The 19,734-nt window shown below is 42.0% G+C and overlaps 2 protein-coding genes across 2 annotated transcripts in view; one reads left to right on the top strand and one right to left on the bottom strand.

Moving 5' to 3' along the window:
* LMTK2 (lemur tail kinase 2) overlaps positions 1-19,734 on the bottom strand; it is a 177,059-nt gene that overhangs the window by 155,804 nt on the left and 1,521 nt on the right. The window contains exon 2 of the mRNA XM_027125761.1: positions 12,396-12,483. The gene's annotated coding sequence lies outside the window, so the exon portion shown is untranslated. The remainder of the gene's footprint in view (positions 1-12,395; positions 12,484-19,734) is intronic.
* OCM (oncomodulin) lies at positions 5,714-7,902 on the top strand. Its single transcript, XM_027125771.1, has 3 exons — positions 5,714-5,774; positions 6,342-6,474; positions 6,909-7,902. The coding sequence occupies exons 1-3, from the start codon at positions 5,714-5,716 to the stop codon at positions 7,090-7,092; spliced, it is 378 nt and encodes a 125-aa protein (XP_026981572.1). The 3' UTR covers positions 7,093-7,902.

The following is a 19,734-nucleotide window of genomic DNA, read 5'->3' as shown; positions in this document are numbered from 1 at the left end:
GCACGCAGCAACCAAGACCCAATGCAGCCAAAAATAAATAAATAAATTTATAAAAAATAAGATAAAATAAAGCTTTCCTGCTCCTCTGCCTGCCTTCGGGGCTCTGCCAAACACAAGTGATGGTGATCGACTCCTTTGCCTCAGGATGCTCTGAAGAAATAGCCCTTGCATGTTCTCATTTGGTTGGTCTTTGTTTGTGTCCACATGGGGAAACAGAGTTGAACAAACACAGCCCCTGCCCGTGCCCTCATGCGTCTTACTGGCCGGTGGGCAGAGAGACACTATTCAAGCAATCACAGCAAGTGGGACCGTGCAGCTGTGATTTTGCTATAAGAGAGAAGCATGGTGGTTCAACTGCCTGTGAAGTGGGGGGTCTGACCTGGTCTGGGAGTCAAGGAAGGCTTCCTGGAAGAAGTGACGCTTGAGCAGAGATATAAAGGCTGTGTATGAGACATCTATGGCGAGAAGAAGGAGAAGAGTTTTCAGGCAAAGTCAACAGTACAAAGAGGCCATGGATGGCAGAAAGGTAACTTGAGGGACTGAAGTGGGAGACAGTGTGAGATGAGGCTGGAGAAGTCCTCAGGGGACAGATCAGGCAGGGCCTTCAAGGTCATGGGAAGGACTTCTGTCTTTATTTCAAAAGCAAGTGGAACCCAGTGAAGGACTTGTGGTTTGGCGGGAGAGAGGGATGGGGAACCATGTGCTTGAAATTATAGGTTGAATTGTGTCCCCTCCCCACAAAAAATATATGCTGAAGTCCTAATCCCCATGCCTCAAAATGTGACCTTATTTAGAAATAAGGTCATTGCAGATATAATTAGTTAAGATGAGGTCATACTAAAGTAGGGTGAACACAATCCATTATGACTGGTGTCCCTCTAAGAAGAGGGCACAAAGGGAGAAGATGGCCATGTGATGATAGAGGCAGAGATTGTAGTGATGCAGCTGCAAGCCAAGGAATGCTGAGCACTGCCAGCAAAACCAGAAGCTGGAAGAGGCAGGGACGGATCCTCCCATAGAGCCTTTCAGAGGGAGCATGGCTCTGCTGTCACCTTGATTTGGGCTTCTGGCCTCCAGAACTTGAGACAACAGATTTTAAGTCACTCAGTCTGTTACAGCAGCCCTAGGAAACTAACACAGGTGGGTTTCTAGAAAGGTCCACCCAGTTAGGTTGGAAGGGGAACCCAAGTGGATGAGGCTTGGCCAGTTAGGAGTTCACTGCAATTATTCCCCAAAGAGATGATGGTGGCTTGGACTAGGGTGGTGACAGTGGGGCATGGAGAGAAGATGAAGTTGAGAAATGTTAGGAGGTGACATCCATTGAGAGAGTATGGAAGTAGGTCAGCTGTGCTTTTGTCTACAGCGTCATAAACACTGAAAAAGCCTCAGACACTTCTGGGAAATTAGTCACCAGCAAGGCAGCTGGGATCGGGCATAAGCAGTGATGACATCTCGGACAGGCCAGTGGGTCAGGAGATGGGTCAGGCCAGTGTGGCTAGAAAGATGACATCACAGAGCTACACAATCAGCAGGTGTGTGGGCTCAGAGTAGAGGAAGTCTGCAAGATTAAGAGGCACACCAGGGATTTGGATTGAAACAGGTGACCGGGGACAGCATCAAATATCTGAGACAGAAGTGTGATCTCAGAGTCCAGGGCCCTTGGCAGTAGCAAAGTCCAAATACACAGCCTGGCCAGAATCGCCAAGTTCCCTGCTCCCTGCTGCTGGGCTTCCCCACTGCAGACATTGCTAGTCGACCCAGGCATCCATTCCTTCCACTCTGGGAAGTCCCTACCAACCGAGTGGAATGCATACACAAATGAAATACTCTTGCAATCCCAGGACAGGGGTGGGATTCAACAGGGGACTCTGAGACCTCTCTGGACACTTGCAGACCTGCACTTGGTCCTTTGATCCTCAAAAGAACGCAGGGAGCTTGACGGAGCAGACACTTGAATTACTCCTATTTCCCACAAGAGGAAATTGGGACCCAGAGTTACACAACTAATAAAGGAGAGATCTGGGCTCAAATTAAGGTCTTCTACCTCTAAAGCTTCTTTTTACTCTTTCCCTGGAGCAGTTGTGAGTTGGTGGCCAAAATAAGGAAGATTACTGAATCAACATTTTTTATTGCAGTAAAATACTCATAACATAAACATTACCATTTTAACCATTTTAAGTGTACAGTTCTGTGGCTTTAAGTACACTCACACTGTTGTGCAACCATCACCACCATCCATCTCCAGAACTTTTCCATCCTCCCAAATGGAATCTCTGTCCTCATTAAACACTAACTCCCCCTCCCCCTCCCCCACCCCACCCCCCGGCCCCCACCTTCTACTCTCTGTCTCCATGATTTTGACTCCTCCAGGGACCTCACATTAGTGAAATCACAGACTGTTTGTCCTTCTGTGTGAGTCAACATTTTGACCCCCAGATTGCACACGGTGGAATTCAAGTCAGAATCCTGGTTGCACTGTTGATTCAGACATCATGTTTACTGGGTCTCTGTTATCTTTAGTTTCTATCAGAAAAACAGCATGAAAATCTAAAGTGTCTTGGTTTAACCCATATACTGTTTTCATTTAAATGAGCAGATTTTTTAAAATGTCTTTATCTCTGTGGACAGTTGTAAACCTTTCCACAGAAAGAAAGGACTCGGCCAGTTTCTATGGCAACTTAATGTCACCAACCTAATTTCTTGAGACTTATTTTCAGAAACTGTTTTTTTAAAGGCTGGGCAAGTGGATGCTGGCTGGTAACCTTGTTTTCAAGTTCTTTTTTGCTGTTTTTATATATCTATTCATCAAATAATTTCCGAGTACCTAACTAGGTCAGGCATGTGCTAGGCGTTGGGGCAACATCATGTGGGCAAGACAGAAATGGTGCTGACCTGAGGTTTGGTAATTTAAGAGATGCTGTAGGGACATAGAAAACCAACTTATGGTTACCAAAGGGGAAAGGGGGGGAGGGATAAGTTAGGCATTTGGGATTAACATATACACAATACTATACATGAAACAGATAACCAACAAGGACCTACTGTATAGCACAGGTAACTATACTTAATATTTTATAATAATCTATAAGGGAAAAGAATCTGAAAAAGAATATATATATATATATATATATATATATATATAAAACTGAATCACTTTGCTATATACCTGAAACTAACACAACATTGTAAGTCAACTATATTTCAATAAAAAAATAAAAACCTTATAAAATGCAAAAATAATGCTGTAGATGTTCCTGAGAGAAACTTTTCATTGATGACACTAGCAAAAGTACAGGGCAGGGATGGGGGTAGGGAAATATATCTGGGATCAAACTGAAGATGGCTATCCAGGTTGTACCCGCCGGGGAAGAATCTGAGGCCCTTCTCTAAAAAAATCACTGAATAATTCTGTTTGCAACATGGGATCAGTTTTGACTTTTAAAAAACTTGAATTCAGCCTCAAAAAAAGAAGGAAATCCTGTCATATGCTACCACACGGATGAAGATTGAGGGCATTTTGCTAAGTGAAAGAAACCAGTCACAGAAAGACAAATACTGCACGATGCCACTTCTAAGGGGCATCTGAAGTAGTCTAACTCTTAGAGACAGAAAGTAGCATGGTGGTCGCCAGGGGCTCGGGGAGGGGAAGTGGGGATTTCTTGTTCAACGGGTACAGAGATCGGTTTTGTCGGATGAAAAAGTTCTGGAGATTTGTTGTCCAACCATGTACATGTAGTTAACGCTACTGTGTGGTGTGTACACTTAAAAATGGGTACGATGGTAAATTTTATGTTATGTGTTTTTTTACCACAAATTTAAAAAAAGAGTCTAGCACAGTGATGGCCACATAGAGACTCTATAAATGTTTGCTGAAAGTAAAAACAAACAAACCAACCAACAAAAACAAATCATGAGGTCCCAAGTCCTGGCCTCATATATTTTCTGCAAATTTTACCTATGGGGTTGGGAATGGTTGGTTGTTTTCCTCCTTTTTGCCTTTTTAGTGTGTGCAATTTAAGATATAGCTGAGAGCAACATGGATGCAACTGGAGATTATCATACTCAGTGAAGTCAGAAAGAGAAAGACAAATACCATACGATATCATTTATATGTGGAATCTAAAATATGACACAAATGAACCTATCTACAAAACAGAAACAGGATCACGGACGTAGAGAACAGACTTATGGTTGCCAAGGGGGAGGAGGCAGGGGGAGGGATGGAGTGGGAGGTTGGGATGAGCAGATGTAAGCTTTTATACGTAGAATGGATAACCAACAAGGTCCTACTGTATGGCACAGAGAACTAGATTCAGTATCCTATGATAAACCATGATGGAAAAGAATATTTTAAAAAAGAATGTATGTATGTGTATAACTGAATCACTTTGCTGTTCAGCAGAAATTAACACAACATTGTAAATCAACTATACTTTAATAATAAAAAAAAAAAGACATAGTTGAGAAAAACCAAAGTCAAGACTTTTTTGGAAAGTCATCTAACCAGTGCCATCCCCTGGGCTGGACAAGTCCTTCATATCCATGTGACACTGACTTCGAGTCTGTCAGGCCTAGACTGAGGTCGGCCTCACGTGTCCACAGTTTCAGAGGCTGACCACAGACCTGCCTCTGGCAGCAGCTTCTAACATCTGGGGGGCCTTTTTCAGTTTACAGAGCACCCCCAGATGTGTTTACCTCACTCCAACCACTGTCTCCTCTTTACCAGGCCTCTGGTGCCTTTACACTTTGCCAGCAGGGTTGGTTTGCAGAATCGAAACCTTCCTTAAGGCTTGTTGAGGTTTGTTTTTGAAAATTTGCTGTGCCCACCCACATTCCCTTGAGATATAAATAGAAAAAAAAAAAAAGAGGTTTAATTAGTAAAGCAAGACATCTGAGCTACGTCCACCTGATCCTTGAAAAGGAAATCTGAGAGGTTCTTACCATCGCTTTTTCAGTCCTATATAAGGTAGGTCAGTAAGGCAGCAAAACCGCATCTGTTTTTTTTTTTTTTTTTGGCTCTTTCAACTCTTTTCCCTGATTCTTCTTAGAGGAAAATCTAAAACGGTGAGTAGCTGGTGGACCTACCAGACCCCAGACTCTTCTTTCTTACACGCATTCATATTAGGTTGGTGCATGCTGTGCTCAGATTCTCTTTTCCCATGGAGTTGACACATGGATGGATTTTGATCTCTGGTAGATGGGTTTTTTGATGTCTCTGATTCCCATCCTTCAGGACAGATAGCAACCCTTCCATAGAAAGTCTGCAAGCAGCCCAAGCTCTATCCTTCCCTAAATGGAATTTGCAACACTGCCTTTCTCTGGCTGGTGTGTTAAAATGCTATTGCATTTGTAACATGGTTTACTTCTGAATGGTTTGTAGATGCCTATGTAAGTGGTCGATGACGTAATTATAATTTTTACAAGAAAACAGAATCGAATTGTTCTTTAGGTTGTATTTTTAAATTTCATCTTTAACTCCATTCAGGAGAGGGCACTGAGACACAGGGGACTGGGATCTTCTTGATATTTGGTTTTTATTTGGATATTCTGTCCCAGCTCTTAATACAATACTATGCTTATCACATTTTAAAATTTTTCAACAAATTTGCATTTTCTGTGGGCCTGGGGGTGGGGGGGTTGTGGTCCCCCCAGACGTGCATGTTTCTGCTTGCCATTCACCACATCTTGTTTATTCTGTGTGAACAGGTGGAAAATGAGCATCACAGATGTCCTTAGTGCTGATGACATTGCAGCAGCCCTGCAGGAGTGCCAAGGTAAAGTGGAAACAAGGCAGGGGTGGGTTTCTCTCACGTACCTCTACCTCCCGAAAAGCTACAAAAATTAAAATGTGAACTTTGCTGAAAATTCACGGGATCAGAGAAAAACTTATTAACTAGATAGCTACAATGATAAAAATATGAGCTCTGAACATACGATCACATTTCTGTAAGGTGAAAGAAACTTACTAAATGTGAAAAAAAGGAATCGGTGGATGCCATGCAGCCTGTTTGAATCCCATGATTGCACTTCTCCCACCAACTAGACCAGTGATGCTGGCATCTTGGATACACAGCCAGTAAAAAGAGCAGGGGGGAGGCACAGAGGAGAGGAGGCGAGAGAAGGGGAGACGGACAAAGTCAAGTGGAGAGGGAAAGCTGGGAAGGGGGAAAGGAGATGAGAGCACAAAGCCATCCAGTCTTGGCTGACTCAAAATCTCGGTCCCTGTAGCTCAATGCTATTATGAAAAGTAGTATTTTTAATAACCTATGTTTTCAGCACTTTGGCCCAAAGACAGAATGCAATCCAGTGAGCATCAGAATAACCCATTCTCTGTTCTTCAGACCCGGATACTTTTGAACCCCAAAAATTCTTCCAGACATCGGGCCTCGCCAAGATGTCAGCCAGTCAGGTGAAGGACGTTTTTCGTTTCATAGACAACGACCAGAGTGGGTACCTGGATGAAGAAGAGCTGAAGTAAGCTTTGTCCTAAGCCCGTCTGGCACCCCAACATTGCTAGCTGGGGCTGGGGTGTAGAGGGGGCCAGCCTCCTAAGTATCCTTCAGTGTCCAGCCATGAGCAGATCCTCATGAAAGGGAAGAACATGAGTCGGTGGACCACATATCTACCCACGCAAAACACTAAACATGGGCACCAAAGACTGTGGGTGCAAAAATTCATTAGTCTTAGAGGTTTTCTTGGGCAAACGGACTTATAACAAAATCCTGGAAAGATGTTTTAAAACAAAATGCCCACCGTTAGTCTCTACAATGAAGGAAACCTTTGCCTGCTAAGATCTTGACTGATCATTGCAACTGCTGGAACAGACGGTTTGCTTCAAGAGAAAGGGGTGAGCATAGAAATGTGTGTGGGTTTTCAATACAGTCCCCTCAATCTTTATTATCCTGTAGGTTTTTCCTCCAGAAGTTTGAGAGTGGTGCTAGAGAACTGACCGAGTCAGAAACCAAGTCCTTGATGGCGGCTGCAGATAATGATGGAGACGGGAAAATTGGGGCTGATGGTATGTTCACACCTGTACACGGCATAAGAGACTTTAGCTCAGGCAGCATCTGGGGCAGGGAGCTTAGGCCATGAGATCAGACAGATATGGGTTAAAATCTCCCTTTCTTAACCTTGCTGAGCCTCAGTCTTCTCATCTGCAAAATAGAACTAAAGTGAGGATGCAAATGATGTATGTCAAGACTCTGGCATGATGCCTGGGGATGTACCATAGAAGCTGGTCCCACTGGTCACTGTCTATGAACCAGAAAATACTCTTCACCTGACCAGGATACTAGCTACTTTCCTGGCCAATTATTTGCAAGACACCCTAATGCACCCTGAAAATAATGTAAGGAATCTCCACCAGTGGGATGTGAGTCTCTCTGAATAAGGGAAGGACTGACATTCTCAAGTATGTCTCATAGTAAAGAGTCCACTGACTTGAGTAGGAAAGCCTCTTAGCTTTCAAGGGTTTAAACAAATACATTTTATTGGCAGTAGCCCGAAATATTAGAGAACAAATAAATCAACCATCATTTACGCAGTCTTCTGTATGCAGAGCCTTATATTCAAATTTTAGCATAACTGCATGGCTGTAGGATTATGTTTATCTGATTTTGTCATGTTGCTTACATGATTTTCACCTACTTTGTGCATGTCAGCTCAGGAGATCTTACATGTGGTTCTTATGGTGGTACTAATTAAAACGTAAAACTGCTACTTTAGAACTTCATTTTAAAAATCTATTCAAGATGATACCACTATAACTTACTACATGGGACTTAACACACCTTGTATAGATAGGTCAGAAAAATAACTTAGGTAAGGGAAAGTTGATTTATTTAAACCTAACCATGAAAGACTTCCAAATAAGCAAAGCGTACCGATAAATATAAAGCAAATACCCAGTTTTCAATTTCAGTCTGTAGCATGCACACCTTATTATTATTATCTTTTAGTAATATAAATTTGGGGGGTAAGCTTAGGGTTCAGTAAAGAAAAGTTAGTTCAAAGTCCCGCTCTATTAAATGTTTCCTAAATATGCAATACATAGCTACTTAATAGAAAAAGAAAACCTCCCATTTCTGTCCTGAATTGACCAGACAAAAGGTTGAGTGAGCACAGATTGTGATGGGCCACTATACTGAATTCACTCATTGTCAGAGAGAAATAACTCGGTTGGCAAATTCTAACACAAGGAGCTCTATCGAAAAGCTAAAGATGATTGTTAGATTAGGCAGGAAGATGGAATGCTGCAGAGTGTCAGGACCGGTGGGCAGTGACACCTTTTCTTCCTTTTGTGCCCTTGGAGGGGGCCATGCCCATCATCTGACAATCTGCTTCGTTCCCTTTCCTCTTCAGAACTCTCATTGGCCATAGCAAGTCTGTAAAGTACCAAGCCATCCTGGCTGACCCTGTTCTCACCTCTTCTGTTCTAGAATTCCAGGAAATGGTACATTCTTAAAGGGCCCAGACTATGGAGATAGAATCAGCTGGAAGGCCTCCAAAGCCCCAGGAACTGGGACACCCCGCATCCTCCCCCTAATTTATTTATTAATTTCCCCCGAAACGCTTCTGCAATTTGCCCATTGTTTTAGTGAGGTCATAAGACAGTCATCCGTGACTTTTTGGTGGTGGGTATGCCCTGATGACTCCTGTAAGATCCTCAGCAGACAAAAAATGCCTTTTAAAAAAATCATCCAATAAAGACACCTTTCTCATCATCTGCTGATGTGTGGGTGTGGTTTTTTTTCCTCCGAGAGGTAGAGGGATGAAAGTAGTTTGGAGACCGAAGACTTTTAGGAAGAATTCTGGTCTTACCGGGCGTCAGGCTAGGCTTTTCTCAGCGATTTATCTGAGTCTGAAATGCCTATGAAGAGATTTTAGCCAGCAGAAAGTCATGCTTGCTTATGTGTTTTCTGCTACTGGGTGTTAGATTGCCATAAGCGAGATTTAAGTTAAAGCAAATAGTACAAGACAGGAAAAAGTGCGAGGCAACCTTGGCCCTAAAGCTAAGGAGACTTGCTATGCTGGTTGAGACAGGCAGACATATTTTGAAGCTTTTTTTTTTTTTCTTAGAAAAACAAGCTATCAGACACTTGCCGGCTGTGACCCATTCTCCTGTCTCCCCCCTCCCCCTCCCTTTCCCCTCCCCCCTTCCCCCCTTCCCCTCCCCCCTTTCCTCCCCCTCCCTTTCCCCTCCCCCTCCCTTTCCCCTCCCCCCTTTCCTCCCCCTCCCTTTCCCCTCCCCCTTTTCCTCCCCCACTCCTCCAGTTCTCCCTACCCCTCTCCACTTTCTCAGCCACTACTTTCCTGGCTCTTATTTGATACCACCTGAGCCAATTACACCCAGAATTGTCCGAACATTTGAGGCGAGCCTCAGGGTCCCATTACAGGACTTTCATTAGGGTGGGGCAATCTCAAGCCAGGAAATTCTCATTAGGCTGATTTCCAGGTGGCAGGTTCAAGCTGTTCTCTTGGGCTGACCCCGGGTTGAGGACTCCTGGGAGGAAGCAAGGCATCTTCCCGGGAGCTCGTTTAAAAGCTCGCACTTTTTACCCCAACACACAAGTTAACAACGCCCTGGCCTCTCCTGGGTTTGCTGCCATCCTGCTAAGTAGCTTAGCAACTCTGAACTCCTGTTTTTTGGAGGGTTGTGGCAGAGCAGCTTTTCAAAGTGCGGGACATGTACCACAAGGGGGCCTCAAGATGATTTTAGGGGGACAGGGGTCAACATTGTTAAATTTAATAACCGTGTATTTATTTTAATAGGCATCAGGAAAATAAAAGTAGCACAAACCTGATTTCAATATCGCCCCTTTAGAATGAGGCTATTAGACGTTTGAAAGTGTATCGATTTGAAGAATATTAAGTCACGTTGAAGGGACAAAACCCAAAAAGGTCGTTTTCAGATAAGTCAAACTGGGGAAATCTAGCCTGAAAATGAAGCGCTCTTTGGGGAGAGCCAAAGAACGGAGCTGTGTCATTTCACGGCTCTCTTTTCCCCTCTCCCGGTACACACCTGTGCCTTCATGCTCTCCTCATTCCCCGGCCATCTTGGCAGGAATTGGGTGAGTTCCTCCCCACCTCTAGCTTCCCTGGGTGTGTGACAATGTCCCCCACGTACCAGCAGAGGGCTTTCCGGGCCAGTACTGATGACCTAAGAGCCCTGATTCCTAAAACAATCCACATGTTGCCTTCACCGCCGCACCATGTGGGTACTCTGATCCTCCTGATATTTCTATTCACTCCGTTGGCCCTTCCCAGCTAGGGGCTCTTCATCCCAACAATTCTGAAGGGGAACACTTGAAATAACTCAGCGTGATCCTGTGGCCCTCTTTCCACGGGGCTCTGGCTACCATATGCCTCGGAGAAACAATGTGAATGATGATGCTTTTAAATAATGGTTGTGAGCTTCTAATTGACTAAGCAATCCATCACCCACTGGAGCAGCAAAGGCAGCCTCACGGCATCTAGGTAATGATCGTGGATTTCTGTTATTTCTTTTCTGTCACTCAGGAGGGGACCTGTATGGGAATAATCACTGGAGGGGTTATTTGGAGCACCCAGGGGACACTGTGTCATTGGATGGTACTGATGTTCTGAATGTCTTGGGGAAATTGCTTAGAGGATGGATGTATACAAAAGGATGAATCGCCACCAATTTTTCATACATAGAATGACGGTCAGTTATTCACGAATTGTGTTCATTCTGTTTCAAAAGTACAATTCAAATTATTTTTGCCCATTTCAATTACATCACTTTTTCATTCTTCTAACCCAGTCTGAGGAATTTAATTTCAGTCTCTGTCAATAGATAATAAACAGCAATCCAAAGGAGCCATCTCTCTATATTTAACACCCAAAAACTGTCAGCTGGTATGCTTACATGAAACAATAACCTCGTGTGGTCCTGATTCATACCAATTTTTAATTATGTTCTTTGCAGCTGGGGTGTTTGGGGCAGGGGGTGAGTATTCTACTCTGAATGCAGGTAATAACAGCTCTGGGCATTTGAACATATCTGTGAATTAGCACTTTTCATTTTGGGGGTTATTTTTCTAAGTTGAAATTTTGTAGCAACATTAGCATTTCCAAATTTTAGTGTTAAGTATAATTTGAAAACAAAAATTGTTTTCAAAAATCTCCCTAGTTTTAGTGATCATGTAAATATAGTACAAACAACTAATTTTTAAATGGGTTCTATTCAGTATGTGCCTCATGGAAAAAAAAAGTGAAAGGACATATAGCAAAATGTTAACGGGAGTTATCTCCAGCTGGTAGGATTACAGAACAATGAGACGAGCGCGAAGGCTTCTTCAGTGGGGGAGCATAGCAACTAGAGAAACCAAAAGACAGCCATGTAGAATTCACCCGATCAACCCACCTCAGGAAAGCATGTTCTCAGCAGTAGAATGATGTTATTTTGACTTTGAAACGAGGGCCTAGATTGCCTAGCAGGTCACAGAGCTGAAAAACCTGGTGTCTCTTATTTTCCCTAATTGCTAATAAAATAGGGTGGCAACAGTGGCTTTAATTTGGACTATTTTTACTTCACTATAATTTTAGTTTATAGTTCGGTAGTTATAATTTAACGGAACACGATCGCAAAGTCAGCTTCGTGAATGTGCTTAATTGTTGAGACTAATGAAAATTATTAAAATACTTGAAACGTTATTTAGTATTTTGCTTCAGCCTCTGCACATTTTGAAATAAGTAAACAATTTTTTAACGTATAGGTTTTCACAGTTCTTTCCAGCTCGAACTCAAAGTGTAGCAAAATGGTGAAGATGTGAAATATTTGTCTAGTTGTTCAGGTTTACAAGCTACATAGTTAATTCCATGTAACGACTGCAGTTTAATTCTGTGTAATGAGTACTCGGGAATCCAATTTCAAGCAAAAACCTATCTTATATCTCTTCTGCTAATGTTAAGGTATGGTATTACTTTGCAAACACTTAAGAAGACAGATGAAATTGGAATCACCGGGATCGTTTCCATCTGGCCTGTTAATTTATTCACTGGAAAGGCTATTCATTTACATAATGTTTTAACTGGTTCCAAAAAGTCGACTTTTTTTGGAAGCGGGTGGATTTTGACATCTTTTTCTTATGGGTTCTACAATGAATGTAGATGGATTCACACCTTAAATTGTAAGGTATTTCAAACATACATCTGAGACTACACAGATATGTAGCAAACAACTGTGTACCTACCGCCTCACTGTATCAAACCTCGGCAGGAACTATGTGGTTGCTCTGTAATATGTCATCTTGCTTAGGCTGTAGGTATCTGGTTAGGGTGGGCCGCAGGAGACATCTTGCCTGGGATTAGGAGGGTGAGAGTGAAGCAGCCACGGTACTGATGCTCCAGAGGTCGGTGCGGGGGTAGCTTACCTGCTGGCTCCCCTCCTTGCTGCGGGGCCCTCCTTCTGCTCCCAGCTCCAGGTGCACTTCCTTCTGTGACAAAGGACACCAGCCTTTCCTGAAGGACATCAGAGTTGGGAGCAGTGAGAGACTGACATGAGTTCCAGTCTGTCCCTAGGGGTTCCAGTTTGTCCTCACCCTCCCCCTCTTTACATCCATCTTCCCTTCCTGTCTGCTCTGAAGATTTCAAGCTTCAGCATCAGATGAAGGCAACAGCTTTATAGAGACTATTGAACCAGACCTCACAAGCTCATAGTACCTGTAATACCTGTAATTTATATATATCACTGTATATATTACATGACTACATAATTGCATAATACCTGTAATTCATATCTAAAAAGTTACATTATATATAATATACATATATTTTTTCTAGATGGTTCTCATTCTCCAACTGAACACTGATTTACCAAATTTCCTTCAGGTTTTTCTTTTTTTTTTTTTTTTTTTTGCGGTACGCGGGCCTCTCACTGCTGTGGCCTCTCCCACTGCGGAGCACAGGCTCCACTCTGCGGCACGTGGGATCTTCCCAGACCGGGGCACGAACCCGTGTCCCCTGCATCGGCAGGCGGACTCTCAACCACTGCGCCACTAGGGAAGCCCTAGGTTTTTCATTTTTTAATAAAAAGAATCACACATTTTGGAAGATCCTTTACAGGTGATCACAGGAGGAGACGGAGATCGAGGACAATTTTAACTGCAGGAGAGAGATGTACCCTCAGGATGAAGGTCACCTCTGAATGACACAGTCTCTGGGCTCTAAGTCAACAGAGAAAAGATCGATTACTTGACTCATGGGTCTGTTACTTCTGCCAGCAGAGAGGAAGTGGCTCTTTGTACAGGTGGCCTTGGAGGTGTATCTCATACCCAGACCTCTACCCAGCAGTTTCCTCTTGCGGCTCAGTACTGAGATGAGTGTAGGGAGGAGAGAACTCAGTAGAATGTCTGATCAGCCTCTACCCGAGCTCTGTCTGCACAGCATGCAGCAGACAGCACTATGAAGAGGAAAAGTCCGTTTCTCCATCCTCCCTGTTCCTACCTCCATAATTGATCCATCATTACACTTACACTGTGTCCTTTGAGGCAGGCATTGCATTGCACAATAGGAACAAGAGGATGACTCCAATTGGGTCCTACCATTGACAAGCTCACTTTTCTTGTTAGCAGGGAGACAGATATATGTGAGAACATGTCTAGAACCTCCCTCCTTGGAACTGTGCCTTCTTACCTGGAACTGTGCCTATATCTTATTCCCCTGGAATTTTGAGTCCACAAATTCTTTTTCTTTTTTTCAGCTTTATTGAGGTATAGTTGACATTTAAAATTGTGATATATTTAAAGTATAGAACGTGGTGATTTTATATATGCATGGATTGTGAAAGGATTCCCACCATCAAGTTAAGAAACACATCCATTGCCTCATATATTTACTTTTTTTTAATGAAAACACTTAATTCTACTTTCTTAGCAAATTTCAATTATACAATACAGTGTTATTAACTACAGTCACCATGTTTACATTAGATCCTTAGACTTTATTTATCTTATTAACTGAAAGTTTGTACCCTTTTACCAGCCTCTCCCTATTTCCCTCACCACCACCACCCAGTCCCTGGCAACCATCGTTATTCTACTCTGTTTCTTTGAGTTCCATTTATTTTTTTAAAAGTTTCCACATGTAAGTGATGCCACACCCTATTTGTCTTTCTCCGTCTGGCTTATTTCACTTAGCATAATGCCCTCCAGCCTCATCCATGTTGTCACAAATGGCAAGATTTCCTTTTTTCTCATGGCTGAATAATATTCTATTGTGTACATATATGCCACATTTTGTTTATTCATTCATCCATCAACGGACACTTTGGTTGTTTCCATACCTTGGATATTGTGAATCATGCTGCAATAAACATGGGAGTACAGATATCTTTTCTAGATAATGATTTCATTTCCTTTGGATATATACTCACAAGTGGAATGGCTGAATCACACGGTAGTTCTATTTTTAGCTATTTGAGGAATCTCCATACTGTTTTCCACAGGGGCTGTACCAATTTACATTCCCACTCATAGTGCACCAGAGTTCCTTTTTCTCTACATCCTGGCCAGTATTTACTACCTCTTGCCTTTTTAAAAATAAACCTGACTGGTGTTAGGTGATATCTTATTGTAGTTTTGATTTGTATTTCCCTGATTAGTGATGTTGAGTAACTTTTCATGTACCTGTTGGCCATTTGGATGTCTTCTTTGGAGACATGTCTATTCAAATCCTTTGCCCATTTTTTGTGTTACTTTTTTTCTATTGAGTTGTATTAATTCCTTGATATTTTGGATATTAACCCCTTATCAGATGTATGGTTTGCAAATATTTTCCTCCGTTCCGTAGGTTGACTTTTCATTTTATTTATGGTTTCCTTTTGCTGTGCAGGAGCTTTTTAGTTTGATGTAGTCTCATTTTTTATTTTGTTGCTTTCTCTTTTGGTGCCAAATCCAAAAAGTCATTGCCAGGACCACCGTCAAGGAGCTTACCCCCTGTGTTTTTCTAGTAGTTTTACTGTTTCAGCTTTTAAGCTCAAGTCTTTAATCCATTTTGAGTTGATTTGTGTGTATTGTTTAAAACAGAGATCTATATACATGGGTTTATTTCTGGGCTCTCTATTCTGTTCTATTGATCTATGTGTCTGTTTTTATGACAATACCATTCTGTTTTTATTCCTATAGACTTGTAGTATAGTTTGAAATACGGAAATGAGATGCCTCCAGCTTTGTTCTTCTTTTTCAAGATTGCTTTGGCTATATGGGGTCTTCTGTAGTGCCATATGAATTTTAGGATTTTTTTTTCTATATCTATGAAAAATGCCATTAGAATTCTGATAAGAATTACACTGAATCTGTAGATCACTTTGGTAGTATTGACATTTTAGTAATATTAATTCTTCCAATCCATGAACACAAAATATCTTCCATTTAGTCTTCTTCAATTTCTTTCATCAATGTTTTATAATTTTAAGTGCGCAGATCTTTCGCTTCAGTTAAATTTATTCCTAAGTAGTTAATCCTTTTTGATACTACCGTACATAGGATTGTTTTCTTAATTTCACTTTCTGATATTTTATTGTTAGTGTATACAAACACAACTGATTTTTGTGTATTGATATTATATCCTGCAACTTTACTGAATTTGTTTATTCTAACAGATTTTTGGTAGAGTCTTTAGGGTTTTCTTTATATAAGATCATGTTGTCTGCAAAAGAGACCATTTTACTTCTTCCTTTATGACGTGGATGACTTTTTCTTTTTGTTGCCTAATTGCTCAGGCTAGGGACTCCAGTACTATGTTGAATAAAAGTGATTAGAATGGGCATCCTTGTCTTGTTCCTGATCTTAAAGGAAAAGCTTTCAGCTGTTCACTGTTGAGCATGATGTTAGCTGTGGTTTTATCATTTATGGGCTTTATTATGTTGAGGTACATTCCTTCTATATCCAGTTTTTTGGGAGTTTTTATCATAAAAGTATGTTGAATTTTGTCAAATGCTTTTCCACCATCCATTGTGATGATTATATGACTTTTATCCTTCATTTTGTTAATGTAGTGTATCATATTGATTGATTTATGGATGCTGAACCATCCTTGCATCCCTGGAATAAATTCCACTTGATCATGGTGTATGATCCTTTTAATGTACTGTTGAATTTAGTTTGATAATAATTTGTTGAGGGTTTTTTGCATCTATGTCCATCAGGGGTATTGGCCTGTCATCTTTTTTTCTTGTAGTATCTTTTTCTGACTTTGGTGTCAGGGTAATGCTGGCTTTGTGAAATGAGTTTAGAAGTGTTTTCTCCTCTTCTGTTTTTTGGAAGAGTTTGAGAGTATTGGTATTAATTCTTTAAATGTTTGGTAGAATTCACCAGTGAAGCCATCTGGTCCTGAACTTTTGTTGTTGGGAGGTTTTGATTACTAATTCAATGTCCAAATTAGTAATTAGTCTGTTTTTTTATTTTTTCATAATTCAGTCCTGGCAGGCTGTATATTTCTAGTGACTTATCCATTTCTTCTAGGTTATATAATTTGTTGATTGTTCATAGTAGTTTCTTATGATCCTTAGTATTTCTATATTATCAATTGTAATGTCTTCTCTTTCATTTCTGACTTTGGGTCCTCCTTCTTTTCCTTAGTTTAGCTAACAGTTTGTCTATCTTGTTCATCTTTTCAAAAAACCAGCTCTTAGTCTCATTGGTATTTTCCATCGTCTTTTTAGTATCTATTTATTTTCAATCAGACCTTTGTTATTTCCTTCCCTCTACTAAATTTGGGATTAGTTTGTTCTTCTTCTTCTAGTTCCTTGAGGTTTAAAGTTAAATTGAGTTCTTTCTTTGTTCTTATTATAGTTATTTATTGCTACAAACTTCCCTCTTGGAACTGCTTTTGCTGCATCCAATAAGTTTTGCTAGGGTATGTTTCCACTGTCATTTGTCTCTAGATTTTTTTTTTTTTTTTTTTGCGGTACACAGGCCTCTCACTGTTGTGGCCTCTCCTGTTGCGGAGCACAGGCTCCGGACGTGCAGGCTCAGCGGCCATGGCTCATGGGCCTAGCTGCTCCACGGCATGTGGGATCTTCCTGGACCGGGGCACGAACCCATGTCCCCTGCATCGGCAGGTGGACCCTCAACCACTGCGTCACCAGGGAAGCCCTCTCTAGATTTTTTTATTTCCCTTTTTGATTTCTTCTTTGACCTACTGGTTCTTCAAAAGCATGTTGTTTAATCTCCACATATTTGTGAATTTTCCAGTTTTCTTCTTGTAACTGATTTCTAGTTTCATCATTTGTCATTGGAAAAGATGCTTGATAGGATTTCAATCTTCTTAAATTTATTAAAACTTATTTTGTGGTGTAATATATGATCCATCCTGGAAAATGTTTCATGTGTGCTTAAGAATGGTTATTCTGCTGCTGTTGGTTGGAATGTTCTGTGTATGTCTGTTAGAGCCATCTCATCTAACATGTAGTTTAAGTCCAATGTTTCCTTATTGATATTCTATCGGGATACAGGACAGTGAAATTTGTCCAGAGGAGCCTACTCCCTCTGCACTGAGCCCAGGAGTACAGCCACTAGGAGGTGCTCTTGAATCGTTTAAAAACTGCTTTTTGTTTGATGTGGTGCTGTGGGACTTGTGAATGTAAGCCTGGTTGGCTATCAAAGCCAGGTAACTTGGGGGCCCACACTTGGGTGGCAGCTGTAAATGTTGGGGCACTAGATGTGTGGACAAGGTCCTCCAGGAAGAAACGGTGACTTGGTTTCATTGTTGGAGGGAACCAGTGGGAAAGTCAGGGAAAGCACCCATCAGCTATTTGGGGCTTCAAGGAGGATCACAGCCAGCCTTTAGATGAGTGCTAAATTAGAAGCAGACCCTTAGGCAGCAGCTTGGAAAGTATGCAGTCAAATCCCTTCCAGGGAAAGACAGAACGATAGGCATTTTTGTCTGCTTCCTCTGCACTGAGCCTTGGGGAAACAGCCATTGCACGTGCTCATGTGCCCATTAAGAACTGCTCCTTTGCTTGCTATAGTCCTGTGGATCTGGTGGATGCAAATCCCACTGGATTTCAGAGTCAAGTGTTTTGGGGGTCAGGCCCTCAGTGAGACTCTTAAAAGTTGAGGTGCTGGATGTGCAGTCCAAACACGTCAATCCTCAAGGAGAAGCTAGGAGTTGGGGATTTCCTCCCAATTGTATGGAGCTGTGCAGGAGGTGGGGCTTATATGGCCAGAGTGTGTCTCAGACTTTGCTGCCCGTTTTGATGTGGGTATTTTCTCATTCACCTTCCGTGTGGGAGCCATTCAGCTAGTTTCTGGATTTCTCTCCGATGAAATGACTGTGTGTAGCTGTATGTTCAGTACATTTGTGGGACAAAGGATGCTCAGGAGCCTCCTACGTCTCCAACTTGGTCTCCCCTTCTGAGTTCACAAATTCTCTGTGCAAAGGATCTAATTTTCTATTTCTATAACTGGACTTAGTTTTGAATCCCCATCATGCTGGGTGACAGAATCATAATTCAGGATGACATAAGGCAATCAGCCTCCTCCTCACCCTTCTTTCCCTGGTTGGAGAGAGGAAGTGGGTACTCCAAAGCCCTTCATGGGAAAGGAGTATCTGGTGCTCAGTCCGTACTAGTGACCACTGAGTCATCCTCATTCCTCTCTAGTCTTGTGGGCTTCGGTGGTGGGTCCACCTAGGCCACAGCTAGCTTCTCTTTGTCCTCATCTTATGGCCTCTCAGGTCTGGCTTTCTCTGAATTACTTCTGTGCACAAGTAAAACATTTGGTTGCTTCCTGCATCAAAGTAGCACTTACAGCCTAGACACTCATGTGGCTACGGCTACCCTACTGTTGTTGCATCATGCTTGACACTGAGGGGAACTCTGCAAGGCTTGCCACCTCCCCAGCTCCACAGGGAACAATGTACACATCCACGTCCTCTCTCCTCTGAGATCTCCAAGCACATCTAAGTATCTATCATCATTACTCCTCCCACCTCACACCCAGGCAACACCCTAGGACTGTGAGAGAGGGGGATGCATCACTACCTAAGCTTTCTTGCTTCCTTGGCTTTTGAAACTTAAAAGCATTTTGATTTCTGGTGTTTTTTTTAATTTTTTTATCACCTCTCTCCTGTGGCAATCAATGCAACTGACTGAACGGGGCACAGGAGGCAAAGTAATCAAGGAAGTAGAGGCGGGCTGGGGAGAATGCTATAATGCTATAAAATGTTATCTTACAACATGTATATAGTACTTTGCACTTCATTTGTATCATCTAATGTAATATTTGCAATAATCCTTTGAGGCAGGTATTAATCTCATTTTTCAGAGGAGGAAACTGAGGTCAAAGAAGTTAAATGAGTAGTCAAAGGTCATACAACTGGTAAGTGACAAAACCAGAACTAAAATTCAGGTGTTCCAACTTAAGCCCTGGGCTCTTTCTACTACTCTTCCAACAGCGTTTGTTCTGAGACAGAGGAAAGAATTCTTTAACCTGGAGTTTTCAAATTATGGTCCCTGGAGCCCCAGGGTCCTGTGCAGGTGCTTTAGGGTCCCCCAGGGAGATAGAGATTGAGGGGCGGGTAGCTCCTGGAAAAGGCCAGAGGGACATACTCTGAGGTCTCAATCCTCTCACATTCAACCACAGTAGCTCTGTGTCTATTTAATATATTAGAAGTTCTGACAGACTTTGGGGGGGGGGAATAAAAAGGGGAGAGGGGATTTTGCTACACTAAAATTCTTTGAAAATTATTACTTTAATGTCAAAACAAGTC

Source organism: Aethalodelphis obliquidens, unplaced genomic scaffold, assembly GCF_003676395.1.
Source record: "Aethalodelphis obliquidens isolate GAN/ISIS:26980383/991018 unplaced genomic scaffold, ASM367639v1 scaffold30, whole genome shotgun sequence".
NCBI lineage: Eukaryota > Metazoa > Chordata > Mammalia > Artiodactyla > Delphinidae > Aethalodelphis > Aethalodelphis obliquidens.
This window is presented reverse-complemented; position numbering and strand designations above follow the sequence as displayed.

Coding starts and splice junctions, on each gene's coding strand:
- OCM (XM_027125771.1), top strand. CDS start 5,714: ATGAGCATCACAGATGTCCTTAGTGCTGATGACATTGCAGCAGCCCTG. Junction 5,775..6,341: donor AGCCCTGCAGGAGTGCCAAG/GTAAAGTGGAAA, acceptor TCTGTTCTTCAG/ACCCGGATACTTTTGAACCC. Junction 6,475..6,908: donor CTGGATGAAGAAGAGCTGAA/GTAAGCTTTGTC, acceptor ATTATCCTGTAG/GTTTTTCCTCCAGAAGTTTG.